Genomic DNA, 18,376 nt, shown 5'->3' on the forward strand with positions numbered 1-18,376 from the left:
GTGAACTCTAGTATTATCGAGGTATATTCCCTGTATATTCCCTGTTTATGCCTTATATACTGTAATAGATTATACATTTTAGTAGTGGTATATGTAAAGGACCTGCAGAGTATACTTACCGCCTTTGTGTTTTTGGCCCCTCTTCGACCCCGGTTGAGCTACGTGCTTGAAGGAGTAATGATCATCGCATCATCTTTTTGGTATCGACTTAGCAGTCAATTCTTTATGACAAGTGGTTTCTCTAACATTAGTATCAAAAGCATAGCCTCTTATAAACGATCATTGCGACCTTGACACGATAAGTTTTCGGCCAAATGGCTGTACGTACAAAGCGTGGCTGACTGACAGCACCCCGCAGATTAGATCTGACGCGCCCCCGCGGACTCCGGAAGGCTGCGCTAAATTCCCTAGATGAGACGCTGTGGCGCTTCGCTTTGATACAACAATATTGTGCACTCAGCAAATAGCTGTTGCTTGTCTGATAAGAACCTGTTTCTTCACTATTCTTACAATTTTGTCTACCATCTTCAATCCTACTGTTGTGGTAGCCGATATACGCCACCTATCCCGTTAGTCCCCAAGCCATGCCTACAGTCCTGACCAACGGCCGCTTTCTTCGGCCAGCTGCCGAATACAACACCAGCAACGCCGAATTTGCACAATGCCTTGCTATCAACGATGAAAACGGTACTATACAACATGTCGGACTCTATGAAGACGCTGCTATTCAGGAGCTTGTGAGTTCTGGTGCGCAGGTGCAGGACATGCAAGGACGCCTGATTATACCCGGACTCATCGACAGCCACATGCACGTTCTTCATACCGGGGAGTCACTGGATCAGCTCGATCTTAAAAACTGCAAGGATCTGGAGGAGATTCGTAATTCTATCCGACAATATGCCAGGGCACACCCCGACGTTCCGCGCCTTTCGTGCCGCAGTTGGTTTCAAGCATCCACCAACAACGAAGCCCTGGCCAGCACGCTCGATGACCTGGATCCGCGACCCATTTACATCACCGCGTTTGACGTGCACTCCATTTGGTGCAACACGGCTGCTTTGGACGAGCTGCAAGTCGCTGATATGGAAGACCCGCCTGGTGGCAAAATTCACCGAGATGAGCACGGCAGGCCCAGCGGCCTGTTGTCAGAGAGTGCAGCCTTGGGACTTGCGATGCCGTTCCTCAGCAAGCAGCATACTGAAGAGCAAAAGCTTCAGTTTGCGCACGATGCTTTTGTAGCGTACGCCAAGAGTGGCTACACGGGACTCGTTGAAATGGCCATGGATGACGCCACGCTCGACATACTTGTCAAGTATCGCGCCAGTCGAGGCGGAAGCTTGCCAATCTGGATGGCTATGCACTGGTTCATTGCACCGACGCGCTCTGCCGAGGACAATCTGAAGCAAGTGGAACGGGCGATTGAACTTGGGCGCAAGTTCAACGCGACGGACACGCCAGACTGTCGTATCACAGGAATCAAGCTAATGTGCGACGGCGTGGTGGATTCGTGCACAGCCAGCCTCGTCGAGCCGTATTCCCACACTGGGCAGAATGAGCCGACCATGTGGACACTGGACGAGCTGCGGCCCGTCTTGAAAAGGGCAGACGACGCCGGTTTACAAATTGCCATTCACGCCATTGGAGATGCGGCCATCAAGCTCGCTCTTGACGGGCTGGAAGCTGTAAACAATCCGACCGGCCGACATCGCATTGAACATCTCGAGACGTGCGCGCCCGAGGATGTCCCTCGCTTGGGAAAGCTAGGCATCACCGCCTCGGTCCAGCCCGTCCATAGCGATCCGTTCAACTTGACGGCGTGGCCAAACCTCATCGGGGCCAAGCGATGCGGTCACGTCTTCCCCTACAATGGATTTGCCGAGCACGGCGCCGTCGTTGCGCTGGGTACAGACGCCCCGACCGCGCCGCACGAGCCGCTGCCCAACTTGTACACGGCTACGACGCGCAAGTCTGCACACGAGCCTGGAATGACGGAAGCCACGACACCGCAGTTTGCACTGAGCTTGGCTGCCGCTACAGCTGCGTATACACAGGGTGCCGCTTACAGTTGTTTTGCCGATGCACACGTCGGTACGCTCGAGGTGGGCAAGTTGGCCAACTTGACCGTGTTGGACGCAGCTTGGGAACCTTCGAAGCTCCTGCAGGGCAGTGTAGTTGAAACATGGTATCGAGGACAGAAGCTGCTTCTGAAATAACAGCAATTAGCAGAAGTTTTTCTTTTCTTCTTCCTCTTCATCATCAATGATTTTAAATGAACTAGTCTTTAGATCCCAGTCGTATCTACGGTATCTACAGGTGGACCTCTTGGTAGCCTTGTAACTTGTCATATTTAAATCTCTGTTTCTAGAATCCGGCAGACGTGGCTTTTGACAGTGACATTCCTATCTCTCTAGTTATATCACTTATCAATTATGGCAAACCTTTCGCCAATTCATGCAGTGCTTATTGCACATTCATGGGAAGACTACACTCCAAGTACCCTCGCTTCTTTCTACTTTGACGAGCTCATCTTCAGAGGGGCGCGCTCTATTTCTCGCCCAACGGTGTTTTTATTTTTTTTTCTATCCTACATAATTTAAAAAAAAAAAAAAAACTTAGTCTTTCAATCCCTGTGCAAGATGAGCGAACGCGACGAGTGAACGCTGTGCTTGCTATGCTGTCACACATGGTCTAGGCAAAACTGACTCATCACAGCAGGCTTTAGCGCAACAGCCAGCAACGACCAGCATCAATGGTTTCGCAATGATGCGTATTTATGGTATATCACTCAAAAAAGGCATCTACATCTAATACTTGATTAGTTTGCAGCTACTATCTGAGGCCTAAGCCTCTGTGGCTGCTGGCTGCAAGATGCCTAACATTGAGGTCATAATACGGTAATAAACGTGTCATCCAACCAAGGTCAACAACATGACGGCGGGAGGCGGCTGATTAAAACCTATTTTAAGATACTAGTTTAACTATATAGTATTAAGTCAACTAAACTATCTAATTTTTAGACTAGATGCCAAGAAGCAATATGTAAGCTAACAGTCATTGCTTATAGGCAGGTCTCCGAGCCCGATGTTTGGGAACGAACCTCGTAGACTCAACATACGACATCACGCGAAACTGCAGCGGTACAAACTCCAACACACATCACAATGGGCGTTATATCTTGGGTATATGCCAACGTTTTCCAGTGGCTGCATGCCATTGTCGACGCTGTTACGTGCTGGACACATCTTGTAAGGCTGCATTCATTTAGTAGCCACTATCTAACGCAGCGCTAACGCATCGTACAGAACCCGAACCGCCAGGTTGGTTGGAAAAGCTGGAATCGAAAAGTCTGCCGTATGATATTCGATGTCGATTGCACCATATCTAACAATTTCATGTAGACCGGAAAGCTGGAGAGGGAGCAGCAACCGCTCACGAAGAAGCTCAAGTTGCTCCTGCTGTTCAACCCGATCACGGAATGGCTTGACACGACTCACGCCATGCGCTTGCACATTCACCGCAGAACTGAGCGGAGCGGTAAGGACCTCTGTTGCTGTAAAAGTTTGGATCTTTGCCGCTGACCCCATAGTCAAGGAGTTCAGGAATCGTCCCCGAAATCGAGGAAGCAAATCCGGAGCTTTGTGGAGTCATACGGCATTAAGATGGAGGATTTCGATCCCTCCGACATCAGCGAGTACAGCAGCTTCGAGGCCTTCTTTACTAGGAAGCACAAGACCGGTTCACGTCCTATATTTGAGAAAGATGACATGTCAGCAGCCGTGGTCGTGGCGGACAGCCGCGTCGTGGCATTCCCGTCGGTCGCGGCCAGCAAGCGTCTTTGGATCAAGGGATCCGACTTTAGCGTAACCGAGCTGGTCATGGACACGCAACTGGGCGCGGCATTCGAGGACGGCGCCATTGCTAGCTTCAGGTTGTCGCCGCAGGACTATCACCGCTATCACAGCCCCGTCAGCGGCCGAGTCAAGTTGTTCCGGAGCGTGCCGGGAGACTACTACCAGGTCGACCCGGTCGCGCTGCGAAGCGACGTCAACATTTTGACGCAGAACCGGAGAAGTTACGTAGTGATTGAGACGGCAGAATTCGGAGACGTCTTGTTTGTTGCCATTGGTGCGACGGACGTGGGTAGCGTCCAGTGAGTTGATTGTGTCTATCTATGACAGCAAGTGAATTTACGATGCTGGCACTAACTTGAGATAGATTTCGGGAGACGTGGAAAGAAAAGGGCAGTCAGATTCAAAAGGGAGAGGAAATCGGTGTTTTCCAGTATGGAGGCTCTTCTATTATTGTTGGCTTTCAAAACGGACGAATACAGTTTGACGACGATCTCCTGGAGCTCAGTCAAGCGCAAATCCAGGTTTCTGTAGAAGTGGGAATGAGCCTTGGACATGCTGTGAAACTTTGAGCATACTAGCCAAGTACCGCTGGAGCCGAAAACCAGACATGGCAATATTTCTGGAAGTGATATACTGTGCCATGCAGCTATAGGTTAATTTAGTGTGCCATTGAAAAAGTGGCATTCCGATCTTTTACTTGTCTATAACTAAGGATAGTTTAATCGCAACTCACTCTACTCATTTAAAATCCTGTTCACATCCATTACCCGTATCCTCCCCGCCTTTGCCCAGTCTTGGGTCCGTCTTGTCTTTCCACAGTGGTTCATTTCTGATCGTGCTGTGCTAAGAACACAAGGATCCGGCGAAGACTCAGACATTATAGACGTATATTTTAAAATTGAAATCAAGGCGAATCATGTCCACAGCTCGTTGCAGGGCACTATCATCCCCAAGTTTTATGCGCTACGTTTAGAGTATTTGCAGGGAACCTCGCTATCCACTCCCGAAGACGCAACATTGGCCATGTAGTCACTAATAAGTCCGCTACAGCCATGCTACCTAGCACTCCACGCCTTTGACCTGCACCAAGGTGATGCTAATTTGTCAAGCTTTCAACTTGTAGATGACTAACTAAAGGAGTGAATCTTGAGATTGCTGTGTTTGGTTACCTGCAGATTCAAGGGCAGCTTTCCTGCGTGCAAATACTTGCCACCTAGCAAGACATCATCCGTCGATGCAGATATAGTAAATCTAGTTATACAAGAAGAGTATACTCTTATGCTAAAATTCGTACACTAGCTTTTTACTCCTTGAACCCGGCCTACTTTCTAACCAGAAGATGGCCTCACGTTGCGCACCAATGCCCACATCGACTTCATACGATCAATCTGACCAGTGGTGAATTCGGAACGGCAATCTCTGAAGAATCATTAGTAAGCACCATCACTTGAAGCTATCTTTGAAAAAGACTCACTCTGAGGTATAGTCCATGTAATTATGGATAGGGTCAAGCCCAGGCAATCCAGGGCAGCTATCACGGCCGACGGGGCACACTTCAAAAGTATGATCATCTTTGCTAGGTGCATCGGATTCGAATGGTGTGTCCGCAACAAAATCACCATACTCGGAGCTACAACCGCCGTGAAACGTGTGAAGCAAGCCCATCCAGTGCCCAACCTCATGAATGGTCGTCGTCCCAGCCCCAAACAGGCCGCTGCTGCCGGGCGTCGTGTCGGCGCCCATGGTGCAGCCATCGAGAAAAAAGTCGGCCGACGACTCCAACGCCGCCTGCATGCTTGGAAAGGTGCACTGGCCGCCGTAAAAGCCGCTCACATAGTAGAGATTGAGGCTGCGGTAGTTGCCTTGGCGGTACTTGAACCAAAAGGCCATTTGCGCGTCCATACTCGGGTTGGTGGCTGGGGGTAGACGGGTCACGTTCCGGCTAATTCCGGCAAGAGCAAACCGAAACGGCGTACTGTTGAAGCCTTGGTTGAGGACGTTGATTTGTTTTTCGATGGTGGTGTTCTGGAGAAGGTATGTAGTAGTCAGCTCTGAGGGAAGGGTTAATCGGCAAGAGGGGTTACGTACACTGAGCCATCCACCTTTGTACGTGGTGTTTTCGGCAAAAATGTGCACGTAGGTTTCGATAACAACTGACTCTGGAAAAGTGTCTCTGGTGAAGAGTTGTCCATCGGCCAAGTTGGAATGGAGCGTCAAGAGTTCTTCGCTTGGGTGTGGGCTGTTGCACTCTAATTGCCTGGGGATGATGGCCCAGGCTAGCGTGATGAGGGAGAAGAAGATGGGAAGCATGATTCAGGTTTTTTTTATAAAAATGTTATTGAGTAGCTTGGCCAACGACTAGAGTTGCACATAGACTTATATATAGTCATTCGACTCTGTATGCGTGACTTGTATACTGCATACCACCGAGGCTCTTGTATCAGATGTATTGAGTCCACTGTGGATAGGCTATCTCCGGCTACTTTTGTTGTCGCTTCGTATTCGAGTATCACAGATTGTTTGTATGTACTTAATTATCCATCTTTGCCAATTTACAGTCCATTGCCTGGCGCCTTATACCCTCGCCTGGCACCTCTCGTATGATCTGAGGGTATACAGTCAAGGGGGGCAAAACAAGTACGATAAATCTTTTGATTATTTGCACAGGCTTGGCAGTCTTTGGCTTCTCATGAGATACGCAAATAGCAACGTCACTAATACTAATGGAGTGACGCTACGGCATGCAGCTGCGTTTTCCTGGCAGACCCTGCAGAAGAGGCATCTCGAAATTTTGCAAGGTTAGGATCAAGCTCGTATGCGGCGGCGACTCTCAAAATAAACCCAAGTCTTATTGCCTTGATTCGCTAGCTTTTATATACCAGATTGGGTAAGTATGCCGCCCCGCATTGGATGCATCATCGTATTGAGGCGCCTTGGCTAACAGGGCTTAGATCCTTGTCTTGTCGACGTGGAGTTTGAGCCTAAAGAAGCATAGTCAATCATAAAGCCCGTTTCACAAATATGTTAACGCAGGGAAACGGTGAGACGCCACCAGCAGCGTGCTTTGCGTGTACAGGATCTGCTGAATTAAGCGTTGATGGGGCGGCAGTGTCTTTGCAGCGTATAGCTAAAGCTCGATACACGTCTCATTCATCTTTTCCCCTGCTTACCATAGTTCGTAATTAGGCAGAGCCCTACGCCCTGTAAGGACTGGTATGAAGCCGCGGGTGTAAGCGAGGAACCATGTAATAAATTAGTATTTATATACCTAAAGTAGAAACCATTCATTAAAAGGACCCTGCTCAGACATTATAGGCCCATAGCTCCCGCTTATTGTCAGCCAGGATGGAGTGTGCCTTGGCCAGGTACACGGGCTCCATGTTTTCTATTTTAATGTCCGGATGGGATCCTGCGACGCGCGCATTACGGCCCGCCAGAGCGACGGAGTTTCTTGGGCGCGTTGAGCAGCTCGCGGAGCGTAACGATCAGCACCTGTGCTTGTTCATCGACACCCAAGACTTCCGATAGTTATATGCTCTAAGCCTCTGATTAGCGTCTGAGAACGGCGGTTTAAATTATCTAATAATCCGTTCCGTGATCTCAGACACTAGTGCTATAGCTAAGTAGTTATAATCCGCCGTCATGAGGATGCTAGTGTACTACTAGAAGGCTATGCCTTAGAGACACGTAGGCTAAATATTATATATAGCCTATTCGCTATAGGAGGTATAGTAAGCTAGTAGCTAGTCTATAAAGGAATAGACGTAGATATAGATAATGTCTTTACTGTTATTTATTACTAAACTAGTACTATCTTTATCTAAGTAGGCTTAGTCTAGTTTAAAGAAACTAATATTATTCTTATAAAGGCCCTTTAATATAAATAAGGTATAGCTAAGTGCTAGTAAGGCATCTTAGAGATAACTATATATATAAGATACTATAGTACTTATAATTTAAACTATATATGCCTTTAGGCTAGAGAGAGGGTTTATTATAGTCTTTATAGCTATTATCTAAGGCTAGACTCTAGATATTAAGCCTATAAACATAGTAGATATTATTAGGACCTAAGGGCGTTAACGCCTTAGGCTAGTCTATTATTAATAGTCTTTTTATTAGTATAGACTAGTCTATTATTAATAGTCTATCTAGGGGTAAGGTTTAGTCTACTAAAATAAATTAGATAATTAATAACGCGTAGACTCTTCTTTAGTAGATAAGTCTTACTAAGGGGGTATAGCTACCTTATTATCTATAGAGGTGCCTACTACCTATAGTCTAGGTAGGCCTCTTACTTATCTAGGTTAATTAGGCTAAGTCTAAGGTAGGGGCTTATAGATAAGTTACTTTACGGGCTTATTACCCTTATACTTAGGGTAGTAATAGGACGTGTGTTATCTTTAAGAGTATAAGAAGGTATTAAGATAGTCTAGTCTATCTAGGGGGGGGTAGTTTACTAGATAACTTAAATAATATTTATATACTATAAGACTTATAATAAAGGTAAGTTTATTATAGTCTAGTGTTATAAGCCGTTTAATAGTCTATAGATCCTAGTCTATAATAGTCTTAAGTATATAGGTAGCTTATAGGGTCTATAGAGCCTAGTTAACTAATTAGTCTAGTGTTATTATCTTAAGGCTTCTTAATAGTAATGTCTAGTGTTAGTATTTAGGGCCTAGTGTTATAAAAGCTAGTGTCCTAATTAGAGGATACGGCTAGTGGCTAGATAATAGATAATAGATAAGAAATTTAGTGCCTGGTCTTTTAAGTAAGTGTTACTACTACTTTATGAGGGTGTATGGTTTAAGATACTTGTTCTATTGGCTAGTGTCTGCTATGATGGCTAAGTGCCTAGGTCTAGGCCTGGGCACGTGACATCTGAGGTCTGCATTGGTGCCGTCCGTAGCGATGAGCTAGAAATAATGCCATTGTTGGATATTTGAGCTTAATCTGTTTGGTGTAGCATTCCTTTACTTTCGCCCTCGGTTGACTATGCTAGAATAAGAAACGCTGGAGAAAAGATGAATGAAAAAGATTAGCTCGAGACCGCCCAGGCCCATCGCGGGCCGACTAGCGCCCGAATCTCAGCACAAACCCCCCCTTTCCAGCCCGTCAGTACAAAACTATGGCCGCAATCATCATCTGCCAAGAAGCATCCATAGGACAACAAGACCAGCGCTGCAGGCTCTTTGGCCTCCAGCAGCTGCATGAATTCTTCGCTGACCAGAGCCGCCCATTGCAGCGAAGCTCTATGCGCAGGCCACCATTCAGACGTCTGCGCTTTCCCGACCAGCCACTTCATCAAATCTAGTGCAGTTTGGCAGACGCGCCTAACCGCGGCATTTCCTTCTTCTTCCAGAAATGTCAGAGACTCGAGAAGCTCGAGCACCGGATCAAGAGGCCCGTGGGCTGGTACTTCGGCCTCGGTGACGAAGAGTATGAGCTCCGAACGGTTCGGCCAAATGACGCCAAAGGATTCTGCAATGGCTCTGACGCCTCGAGTGAGTCGGCAGGTGACGAGCAAATCATTCAACATGGACGGTGGCTTGTTTCGATCCCGTATCAACTCTTTGACCGCACCTTCTGCGTAGGAGCTGAGCATCATGAGTATCGAAGCGAGATGGCAAATAGCACCATTCCGTCTGCTCGCTACAGCTACAGTACTTCTCATCAATCCAACCGCAGCATCATAGTATCGAAAACCTCGAGCCGCGCATATATTTCGTCGCCTCCGGTGTGCTTGTACGTCTGTTTGTGAGCGATGCGCCGTGTGGGCTTGCTCAAATGACGAGTAGGCCAGCGCAAGATTCAGGATCACCGGATGGTCGAGGGCCAGACGCGTCACTTCATGCTGCCAGAGACCTTCACAGCCTCTTTCATGAGCGATTGCCTTGTATGCGACTCTGTGCCAGTGTCCTAGTAACTCCCTGTCTTCCGCTGCCAACTGGTATGTCGGGCATGGCGCGATGCGTTGCAGAGGCGAGGCCGAGGTCGTCTGAACCAAAGTTCCGAATGAGCGTGATTTTCTGTTACAAATTGACCGGTTTGGGACCTTGAGACTGCATTTGGTCCCCCGCCGAACACATGCGCCGCATGGAGCAGACTCGTCGCACTGTTGAAGTGATGAGCGTGGTCCGCCAGCTTCGTCTGAAGTCAACTACCTACCTTTACTTTCCTCGCTTTGCAATGCAAGCAGCCGGTCCGTGTCTTTCTATACGTCATTTTGGCAATGGAAAGTGCTTTGGACAGTTTTACTTTGACCAAAACTGCTACTACCAGTACATACAAGGTTGGTGATGTGCAGGCTCGTAGCCTCCAACTCACACCAGGCGCCATTGTGGGCCTCAATCACATCATTCCTCCTCAAAACGCGTCTTCCACTAATCCCGTCTCAGCGACGTACGTGGCCCAGTGTACAAGCATTTCCTCTAGAATCTCGGGCCGCGACTTTGCTAAATCATGCTGCTCGGCCGGATCCTCTTCAACGTTGTACAACTCCCAGCTATCGCCGCCCTGCCTTGCCAACAGCACCGCCTTCCAGTTTCCCTTGCGAATGGCACGGTTACCAAACAGCTCCCAGCCATGAATGTGATTTTCATCCTCATGCACGGTAGGGTTCTCGGAGGGTGAGGCAAGGTGGTTGATCCAGGACTTGCCTCGCGGAATGACAACACTACGACCCCTAAATGATGCTCCTGGATGCTGCACCTGCGCAAGTTCAAGAACGGTGGGGAGAATATCCATGACCGTTGTGAAAGAGTGCGAGATTGCATCTGGAGTGGTGCGAAGTGGCGGAAATCGCACAACACAAGGGCACCGAATACCACCCTCGGTTGACCACCCCTTGAACCCTCGAGAGGGTGCGGTGGCGGCACAAGCCCATCTCGAGCCATACCAGACATATGAATCATGCTTGCCAATGTTTTCAAGGCTGTTGTCATAGTACGCCGCAATCAGCTCGCCGAGCGTCTTGAATGACGACAAGAGCTACACTGTATGTTAGCTCACTTATACGGGGAGCAAGTCACATGGTGAGACGTACTGGGGCTGCCTCCAATGTCGACCCTTCTGCTCCATTGTCGGACATGAACAAGATGAAGGTATTGTCCAGCTCACCAGAAGCTTCAAGTGCGTCAATCACCCTGCCGATGTTCTGGTCGAGCAAATCAACCATGGCTGCGTACACCTCCATCTTCCTCGCGGAAATGGCACGCTCATGGTCCGTGAGGTCGTCCCATTTAACGCCTGACTCAAAGCCAACAGGGGGAGCAGCTTCAATGTCAGACGGCACGAGACCTAATTTCTTCAACTGCTCCAAGCGATCGAGCCTAAGCCTGTCCGGTCCCTTGTCATACTTGCCGCCTACCAATCAATTAGACAAGAATGTATGAGACAAAAGGCGCCACAGCAACTGCTGTCAACAACTCACGATATTTCTCAATGACTTCCTCCGGTGCTTGCATCGGCCAGTGTGGTGCCGTGTAGGCCAAGTAAGAGAAGAACGGCTGCTGTTTCTCGGCCTCGGTCCTGTTGGCCAGAATGTCGATGAACTTTTCCGTGAAGAAATTGGTCGAATAAAAGTTGGCTGGCAAGTCCTTTTTTCTGTCAATCTTTTTCTCATTCTCCATCCAAAAGCCATCAGACGTAAGTAGCATAGTATCCTCGGTCTGGTCAAACTGGGGCTCATAGTTGAAATGATTGCCGCATCCAGGCAGGAAGCCAAAGCTCTTCTTAAAACCTCTGGCGCTGGGCGAGACATCCGGTGTCATCCCCAGATGCCACTTCCCAGACATGATCGTCAGGTAGCCAGCATCCGAGAGGATCTCGGGCAGTGCAGCCACTTTCCAGTTGAGGTAGCCTTCGTAACCTGGTTTGCCGACATATGAAGGGTCCTTTCCAGTGACCCTCCTCTTCATATGAGCAGCCTCGGCCATTTGACCAAGGCCTGCGATATGGTTGTCAGTCCCCGAAAAGAGCATGGATCTCGTGGGCGAGCACGCCTGCGCCGTGTGGAAGTTGGTCAAGCGAATGCCATCTTTGGACAGCCGATCAAGGACCGGGGTTTCAATCTCAGAACCATAAGGTTTCGTGTCACTGAAGCCAAGGTCATCAGCTACTATGATGAGAAAGTTTGGTCGTTTGGTTACAGTCATGGTAGTGTGGAATCTTGAAACAGTAGAACGATGAGGCAAGTTTTGAACTGACTGACCACAAAAACGAGAGTACAAGGACGAGTTATAGCATTTGAAGTTGCCCGAGTTGATGCAATATCTCGCGACTCGAATTAATACTAACAAAAGCGCGACGGTCCATGTCTGTCTCGGAAACTCGCGCGGCTAGGGATTGGCTGGCACCAGACCCCTAAAACTTTGGTGTGGTTCGCATCATGGTCTCATTGGCCCATCATCCCTCTGCTCGGCAACACGGCGCGAGCACGCAAGATGTCGGCTGAAAAGCGTGAGAGAGAGCCCACCCCCCTTCCGACACAAACTATTGAGCTGGCAACGGCCGGGCTGTCGCTCGGATCATGCTCTTATTGGTGAGACGTTCTTCAGCATGGCAACAGCCTTCCAATTCCGCCCGAGTCGTGTGGCCTGCGCAAACGTCGTGATTTGGGGGCTGCACCTCGGGGCATAAACTTAATTGTAACAAAACTCGAGTATACTGCAGACAATGAGGCTTCGTAAATTGATCAGATGCGATAGACAGACAGAAAATTGGACATTGCGCCATCGCGCGATCCCATCACGAACAGCTCCTTGACATTTAGTTGCCAAAGGCCAGCCTCAATCAAAACATGGTCTCTTATTTTAAGTCGACGCCCCGGCACCGCCCAGATTCGCAAGTTGTTGTCAAACCACTGAGTTTGCTTGATCTCAATTTCCCCCATCATGTCCAGCGAAAAGGACCTCTTTCCACACGCAGTCGCTGCTGTGGCTACGACCGAGACAAGTGTCGACGAAAAGTCGGAAACGTCGAATCAATCTCCCAGCAGAGACTGGTCCGAGGCTGAAGAGAAGGCTATTGTGAGGAAGCTAGATCTACTCATCATGCCCCTCCTCATTGCTGGCTTCTTCGTCTTGCAGCTAGATCGCGGCAACATTGGCAACGCACTCACCGACTTCTTCTTGAAGGAAGTTGGAATCAACCAGTTCCAATTCAACGTCGGCAATCAACTCCTCAGTCTAGGAATCGTTCTTCTCGAGCTACCCAGCAACCTCATTCTCTATCGCGTTGGGCCTCAAAAATGGATCAGCTGCCAAATCATTTGCTGGGGTCTGGTGGCCACCTTTCAAGCCTTTCAAAAGGGCAAGGGAGTCGGGGTCTACTACATTACCAGGCTGCTACTGGGTCTGCTCGAAGCAGGATTCATTCCTGCTGGCCTGTACACCTTGACGCGGTGGTATAAGCGCAACGAGACCAGCCGTCGCTTCATCGCCTTCTTCTTTGGAAACATGTTTGCGTCGGCGGCAAGCGGCCTGATTGCCTATGGCATCCTTCAAATGCGAGGTGTTGCAGGCTTATCGGGGTGGCAATGGTTGTTTTTGATTGAAGGAATGTTGACTATTGTTGTCGGCATAGTCTTTGGTCTTTTCATGCCCAAATCACCAGATGACCCTTCCAACATTCTTGGCCACTCGTACTTTACACCACGAGAGATACATGTTCTGACTAAACGGGTTGTCAGGGACAATCCTGCCGGTGAGGCCAAGAACAAATACGTCAAGTGGGCCGACATCAAAGCTGCCTTTACTCGATGGAATATTTATCCTCAATTGACCGTGTCCTTTTGCGCCATTGCCGTTATCTCACCCTTGGCAACATACCAGCCTTCGATCATTGCCAGCTACGGCTACGATCGCCTTCAGGCGAATGCACTGGCGTCGGTTGGCAACTGGATCGTCATTGTGCTTAGTCTTTCATTCGGTTGGATTGCCGACAAGACTGGCAAGAGAGGCGGTTTGATTCTATTTGCGTCGGTGCTCAGCTTTGCCTTTTGTGTAAGTCAACATGTCCAGAACAGGCGAGGCGGAAGGCTGACCATAACCCAGCTCGCCACCCGACAGCTTGCGACTAGCACCAATCGCGATCTCAAGTACGGAATCCTTATCTGCAGTGCTCTTTGGGGACCCATAATACACCCACTCAACGGCTCCTGGCTTGCCGTCAACATTCGCAGCCCTGCCGAACGCTCCATCACCATGGCTCTACTCATCATGACCGTCAACACTGCCGGCATTGCTGGTGCTCAAGTCTTTCAGGCACATGATGCGCCGCTGTACAGGACTGGATTCACCGTAATCCTTAGCCTAGCCTCGATTGGACTAATTTTTGCAGCAGTGTCTAATGCACAGTATGTATGGCTGAACAAGAGGTTACAACGCAAGGAGACCAGCGAGCAGGAAGTGCGAGAAGGGGGCAATCTAGAATCAGGCTGGCGGTATTCTCTGTAGTTATCAATTGAGTATAATCAATTAGAAACAAAGCTACTATTGGATTTACCCCGATCTAAGATTGTGGTGGATTCGACACAGGCGCAGCATATGCCCGCTGATTAAAGACGAAACCACTGCGACGCAACAAGTCTCGTAGCCTTCTACTTGTCAACTAACTCAACGGCAGCAGCAGAGGTCAAGACGGCAAGGTTTGGTAGTGATAAGATTAATAACTTTTATCATTCCGGTGGTTGATTAGAAATATGGAAAGAAACATCATAAACCGTGTAGATGACTGATTGCGGTGAAGCTTAGAACACCCAAGTGTCTGATAGCTGCTTTATATTCGCAGGATTTGCCTACCTTGGTACCTTTTAGTTACACGAGGTAGACATAAAAAACTCTTACCATTGTCCTAGCCTGTATAGTCTTTAGAGACTCTCAAAAAGAGGCGTATCATAGCTTCTGTCTGTTAAAGATACTATTCCAATGCATCTGGAGTTATAGTAAGCCTGAAAACGCGATACCTTTGATGTAAATGATAAAAACGGAATTATTGAAATGGTGAGATAGTATATTATATTAAAATTAGAAGATCCTATCTACCTTTCGTTTTAATTTTTATATTTTTTTTTCCCTCTTTCCTCTTTACTTAAGTAGCCCGAATTCGATTAAATGGAAACAAAACAAGAAAAGAAAATCAGTTAAAATCACCTTAACTCGGGAAAAAAAAAGCGAATGTATAGGCGGTAACAGGTCCGACTAAGCACCAGAAGCAGTCTTCACCTCGGCCTGGACCTCCTCAAGCCAGGGAGGTGGGCTGGCGGCGTCGTAGGTCTTGCCAGCTTGCTTGGTAGAGAACACCGTTGATGGGATCCCTTCAGCCATCAGAGGCACAAAGCCGCGCGCGTCGCGAAGCATCCTGACCGCCGGAGCAGCGGCATCGCCCGAACTACCGGCAACCGCCCGGTTGAAGAAGACGGCACCGCAGCTGAGGAACAAGAGTTGCTTCGTGTCTTTCTGCACTACGGCGCTCGCCTCAGCGGTACTGCTAGGATCAAACGGAGACACGGGCTTGTCTTCTTCGCCCTCAAAGTAAGCCTTGGTGTCGGCGGTCAGCTCGCAACTGCGGTCGTACTCGGCGGCCAGCCGGGCGGCGAACATGGCCACGGTGGCGCGCGTCATGCTTCTCATCATTCTCTGGCCGTTGGCGCCCAGGCAGACAATGTCGGCCCCGGACTGCTCCGGCTTGGCGCTGGCGTCGACGGAGAACTTGCAGGGACCTTCGCTGCGGCGGGGTATGTTGGTGACGGCCACGTCAAACTGGCCAGTGGGCGCCTGCGGAGCAGCCTCGCCGGCGCGCTTAGAGAGTCCGGGGCTGGAGGCGAAGATGGAGGCGGCGGCGGCGCTGCCACCTTGGAGCGCGTCGGGCATGTTGACATCTTCGGCGGCGTGCTTTTTCTTGGCGTCTTCAGACGGCTCCGTTTCGGTCTCGTCCGGCTCTGGTGCAATGATTTCATCCACGCTCGGAACGATGCCCATGTCAACCGGCTTTTCCCTCGCGCTCTTCTCCGCCGCCTTGCGCAGCCGGCGCAGGTGGCACGAGTACTGGCACCTGTCGTCACGGAGGGAAACGATGCCGCGGCGGGAGTAGGGCGCAGGAACCTTGCTGCAGTCCGCCTTTTCACACCAACCCTTGGGGCGTCCCTGGTGTGAGGTGCCCGCGACCAGGCCGGTGAGAGTTCCGGCAGCCATGAGGGCCATCACGAAAGAAGGCTGCATCTTTGAGCGATTGTTTTGCACGAAGACGACGAAGCTTGGTGATGAGCGAATGATGACGTGGAGTCGAAGTAGAGAAGGAGGACTAAACCAGTGACTGGTTGAATAGAGGTTAAGCGTCGAGATTGCTGTTCAGCAAGTTATAAGCAATTTATAGACGATTTATAACCGAGTGTAGTATTTTCTGTCTTCAAAGGGTGGTAAAAAGAAGTAGACAAGCTAGTGAAGGTATAAATGTGGTGGTTTGCTTGGTTTTTTTCGATGGAAAGTGCGGCGAACCTGTGTCTTTATATACATGGTGATAACAGCACTGCCTCGAAGGTAACGTGATAAATGCCTGATCACTACTGCATCAGTTCAGAGAACTTGCTCAAGAATACCTTGTTGCTTGGCATGGTTACTTTAAGATAGGATGACTTAGCATAAGTTATACGACCAAGCTTGCTTGGCTCATTTGTAACGTGTTTACACCAACTTTATGTGGTTACGTAGAGTGAATAAGGTATAGCCGCCAGCTACGGCTAGGGCGAACGGTCCTCGTAGTTTCGTTATTAGGTCCAAGTTGAATTACATTTAGACTTGCTCTACAAAGACGTCGGCACCACATCGCAACAGTCACCCTCTCGCGTCTACGCTACAATAGAACCTGCACTGTGACGGAGTCGCTTCTACTCCTGGCACAAGCGGCAAAACCCATTTGTTTACTGATGCAACATGAGCAGCCACGTGGGCAATCTATCAAGCTTTGCATAAAGCATATAGCATCGTACAAGGGCTTGGTTTCAAGTTTGACAGCAGTCAAACACAGCGACAGCCACATTTGGCTGAATTAAATGGCCTGATTGATGACTCGGGTGACTTGGCTCAAGTGGTCCGGGAGTCTATCATAATAACAGCTTTTACCGACTTACTAAAAACGTATGCGATTTTAATGAGGGTAAACCATGAGTCGCGAAACTCGGCATACTAACAACTGATGGCCCATTATTCCGAAATTGATATCTCCTTGTCTACCAAAGGCACACGCACATACAGAGAGTACAGTAACGCTTGACGCGTCAGCCAAGGCCCTTGTCTGCGAGTGTTATATAGTGCCTATTATGAACTGACACACGGGCAAGGCAGGGGTGGAGCTGTAGAGCGGAGGACAATGCATATCCTCCGGCGATCAGGTCGTAAGGCTGAGAAGTATCGAATGGCGGAAAGAGGCATTAGCGAATAGCGAGACAGTAAAAATAAACTGCTTACATGCTTGAATGCACCGCGAGACTACGCCTTGGTGAGGAACCTGTGGCTCGTAACTCCTCGGGCAGTCGATCAAGCACTTAAGAAAAGGTCTTGTCCCTACTCCAATGAGGCCTATATTTGGGTGCAGTTACTACAGCAGGGATACAATCGAAATGTGCTCAAGGCGATGGCGTTCAATGCAGCTGCCATGCTCAATAGTACAGCCATATACGAGTGAGTGGATTGTCAACGTTGCCGCGTGAGTGTCAAAAGCAAAGAAATGCTACAGATGAATTTCTATAAAGGCCCTGATATTCCCATAAGACAATATCATGTTGCGCGCCGGAGATGGCAGTTGCAAGTGTGGGGATAGCCAGTCGATAGCACTGCGGAGGCAATGGAGCAGCGACCACGAGTCACGGGGAACCTTGTAAGAAGCGAAGCGACGACCACGACCGGGCAACATGGCTCCAGTATCTTGAGCTTGAATGTTTGTGCCTGGATGCAATTTCCAACGCTGCCAAGCGATGCAGACTGTTGCATGATGGTCTGTTCGGCACTCGGGAGACCGAGGTCCCGAGGGGATAGCGAGACCGAGAAGATTGTATTACGATGGTCGGTCTACGCCTCCGACGAGCAAAAAAAAATGACATGAGATGAAAGCCATCATACCATTTATACATCATACCAAGACCTATCTAAGAGGGGGACACATCCTCATATTACACCACACGAGCACCTAGAGAAGTAGAGTAAAATCAAAATTAAAGGAAATAGATAGAATATCTTTCTAAAAAAGAAAGTATTATTTAGCCACTAAATTATACTAAGTTAATGGTTTTATACTAGAATTATTTTCTAGAATTAAAAGATAATAAATTAAAAGGTAGTCTTACTTTAAGGATTCTTATTATAGGCTATTTACTTTGTCCCCCTACTACTACTATAATAAGCTGAAACTATTAAAGTTAAGTAGAGTTATAATATATATAGTAGGCTTTTTACTTAGAGTACTAAATATATCTAATTACTTATTTAAGAATAAAATAAAATAATATAAAACTTTTAAATTATAAG

General features: G+C 48.6%; 6 protein-coding genes across 6 annotated transcripts; 3 read left to right on the forward strand and 3 right to left on the reverse strand.

Moving 5' to 3' along the window:
• Nucleotides 1-314: 314 nt before the first annotated feature.
• On the forward strand, nt 315-2,213 carry BBA_10176 (amidohydrolase family protein; the record flags this gene model as incomplete). Its single annotated transcript, XM_008605273.1, has 2 exons — nt 315-320; nt 549-2,213. 2 exons carry the CDS (start codon nt 315-317, stop codon nt 2,211-2,213), a joined length of 1,671 nt encoding a protein of 556 aa, XP_008603495.1.
• A 655-nt stretch (nt 2,214-2,868) lies between these two features.
• Nucleotides 2,869-4,420, forward strand: BBA_10177 (phosphatidylserine decarboxylase; the record flags this gene model as incomplete). The annotated part of the gene is made up of 7 exons (XM_008605274.1): nt 2,869-2,894; nt 3,018-3,039; nt 3,201-3,245; nt 3,303-3,317; nt 3,399-3,534; nt 3,592-4,150; nt 4,216-4,420. The coding sequence occupies 7 exons, from the start codon at nt 2,869-2,871 to the stop codon at nt 4,418-4,420; spliced, it is 1,008 nt and encodes a 335-aa protein (XP_008603496.1).
• A 759-nt stretch (nt 4,421-5,179) lies between these two features.
• Nucleotides 5,180-6,161, reverse strand: BBA_10178 (metalloprotease MEP1; the record flags this gene model as incomplete). Its single annotated transcript, XM_008605275.1, has 3 exons — nt 5,180-5,270; nt 5,326-5,876; nt 5,940-6,161. The coding sequence occupies 3 exons, from the start codon at nt 6,159-6,161 to the stop codon at nt 5,180-5,182; spliced, it is 864 nt and encodes a 287-aa protein (XP_008603497.1).
• A 2,731-nt stretch (nt 6,162-8,892) lies between these two features.
• Nucleotides 8,893-12,010, reverse strand: BBA_10179 (Alkaline phosphatase-like protein; the record flags this gene model as incomplete). The annotated part of the gene is made up of 4 exons (XM_008605276.1): nt 8,893-9,883; nt 10,261-10,844; nt 10,900-11,219; nt 11,287-12,010. 4 exons carry the CDS (start codon nt 12,008-12,010, stop codon nt 8,893-8,895), a joined length of 2,619 nt encoding a protein of 872 aa, XP_008603498.1.
• Nucleotides 12,011-12,748: 738 nt separating this feature from the next.
• On the forward strand, nt 12,749-14,311 carry BBA_10180 (MFS transporter; the record flags this gene model as incomplete). Its single annotated transcript, XM_008605277.1, has 2 exons — nt 12,749-13,858; nt 13,910-14,311. 2 exons carry the CDS (start codon nt 12,749-12,751, stop codon nt 14,309-14,311), a joined length of 1,512 nt encoding a protein of 503 aa, XP_008603499.1.
• Nucleotides 14,312-15,055: 744 nt separating this feature from the next.
• Nucleotides 15,056-16,075, reverse strand: BBA_10181 (uncharacterized protein; the record flags this gene model as incomplete). The annotated part of the gene is made up of 1 exon (XM_008605278.1): nt 15,056-16,075. The coding sequence occupies one exon, from the start codon at nt 16,073-16,075 to the stop codon at nt 15,056-15,058; it is 1,020 nt and encodes a 339-aa protein (XP_008603500.1).
• Between the last annotated feature and the right edge of the window lie 2,301 nt (nt 16,076-18,376).

Source organism: Beauveria bassiana (assembly GCF_000280675.1).
Source record: "Beauveria bassiana ARSEF 2860 unplaced genomic scaffold BBA_S00096, whole genome shotgun sequence".
NCBI lineage: Eukaryota > Fungi > Ascomycota > Sordariomycetes > Hypocreales > Cordycipitaceae > Beauveria > Beauveria bassiana.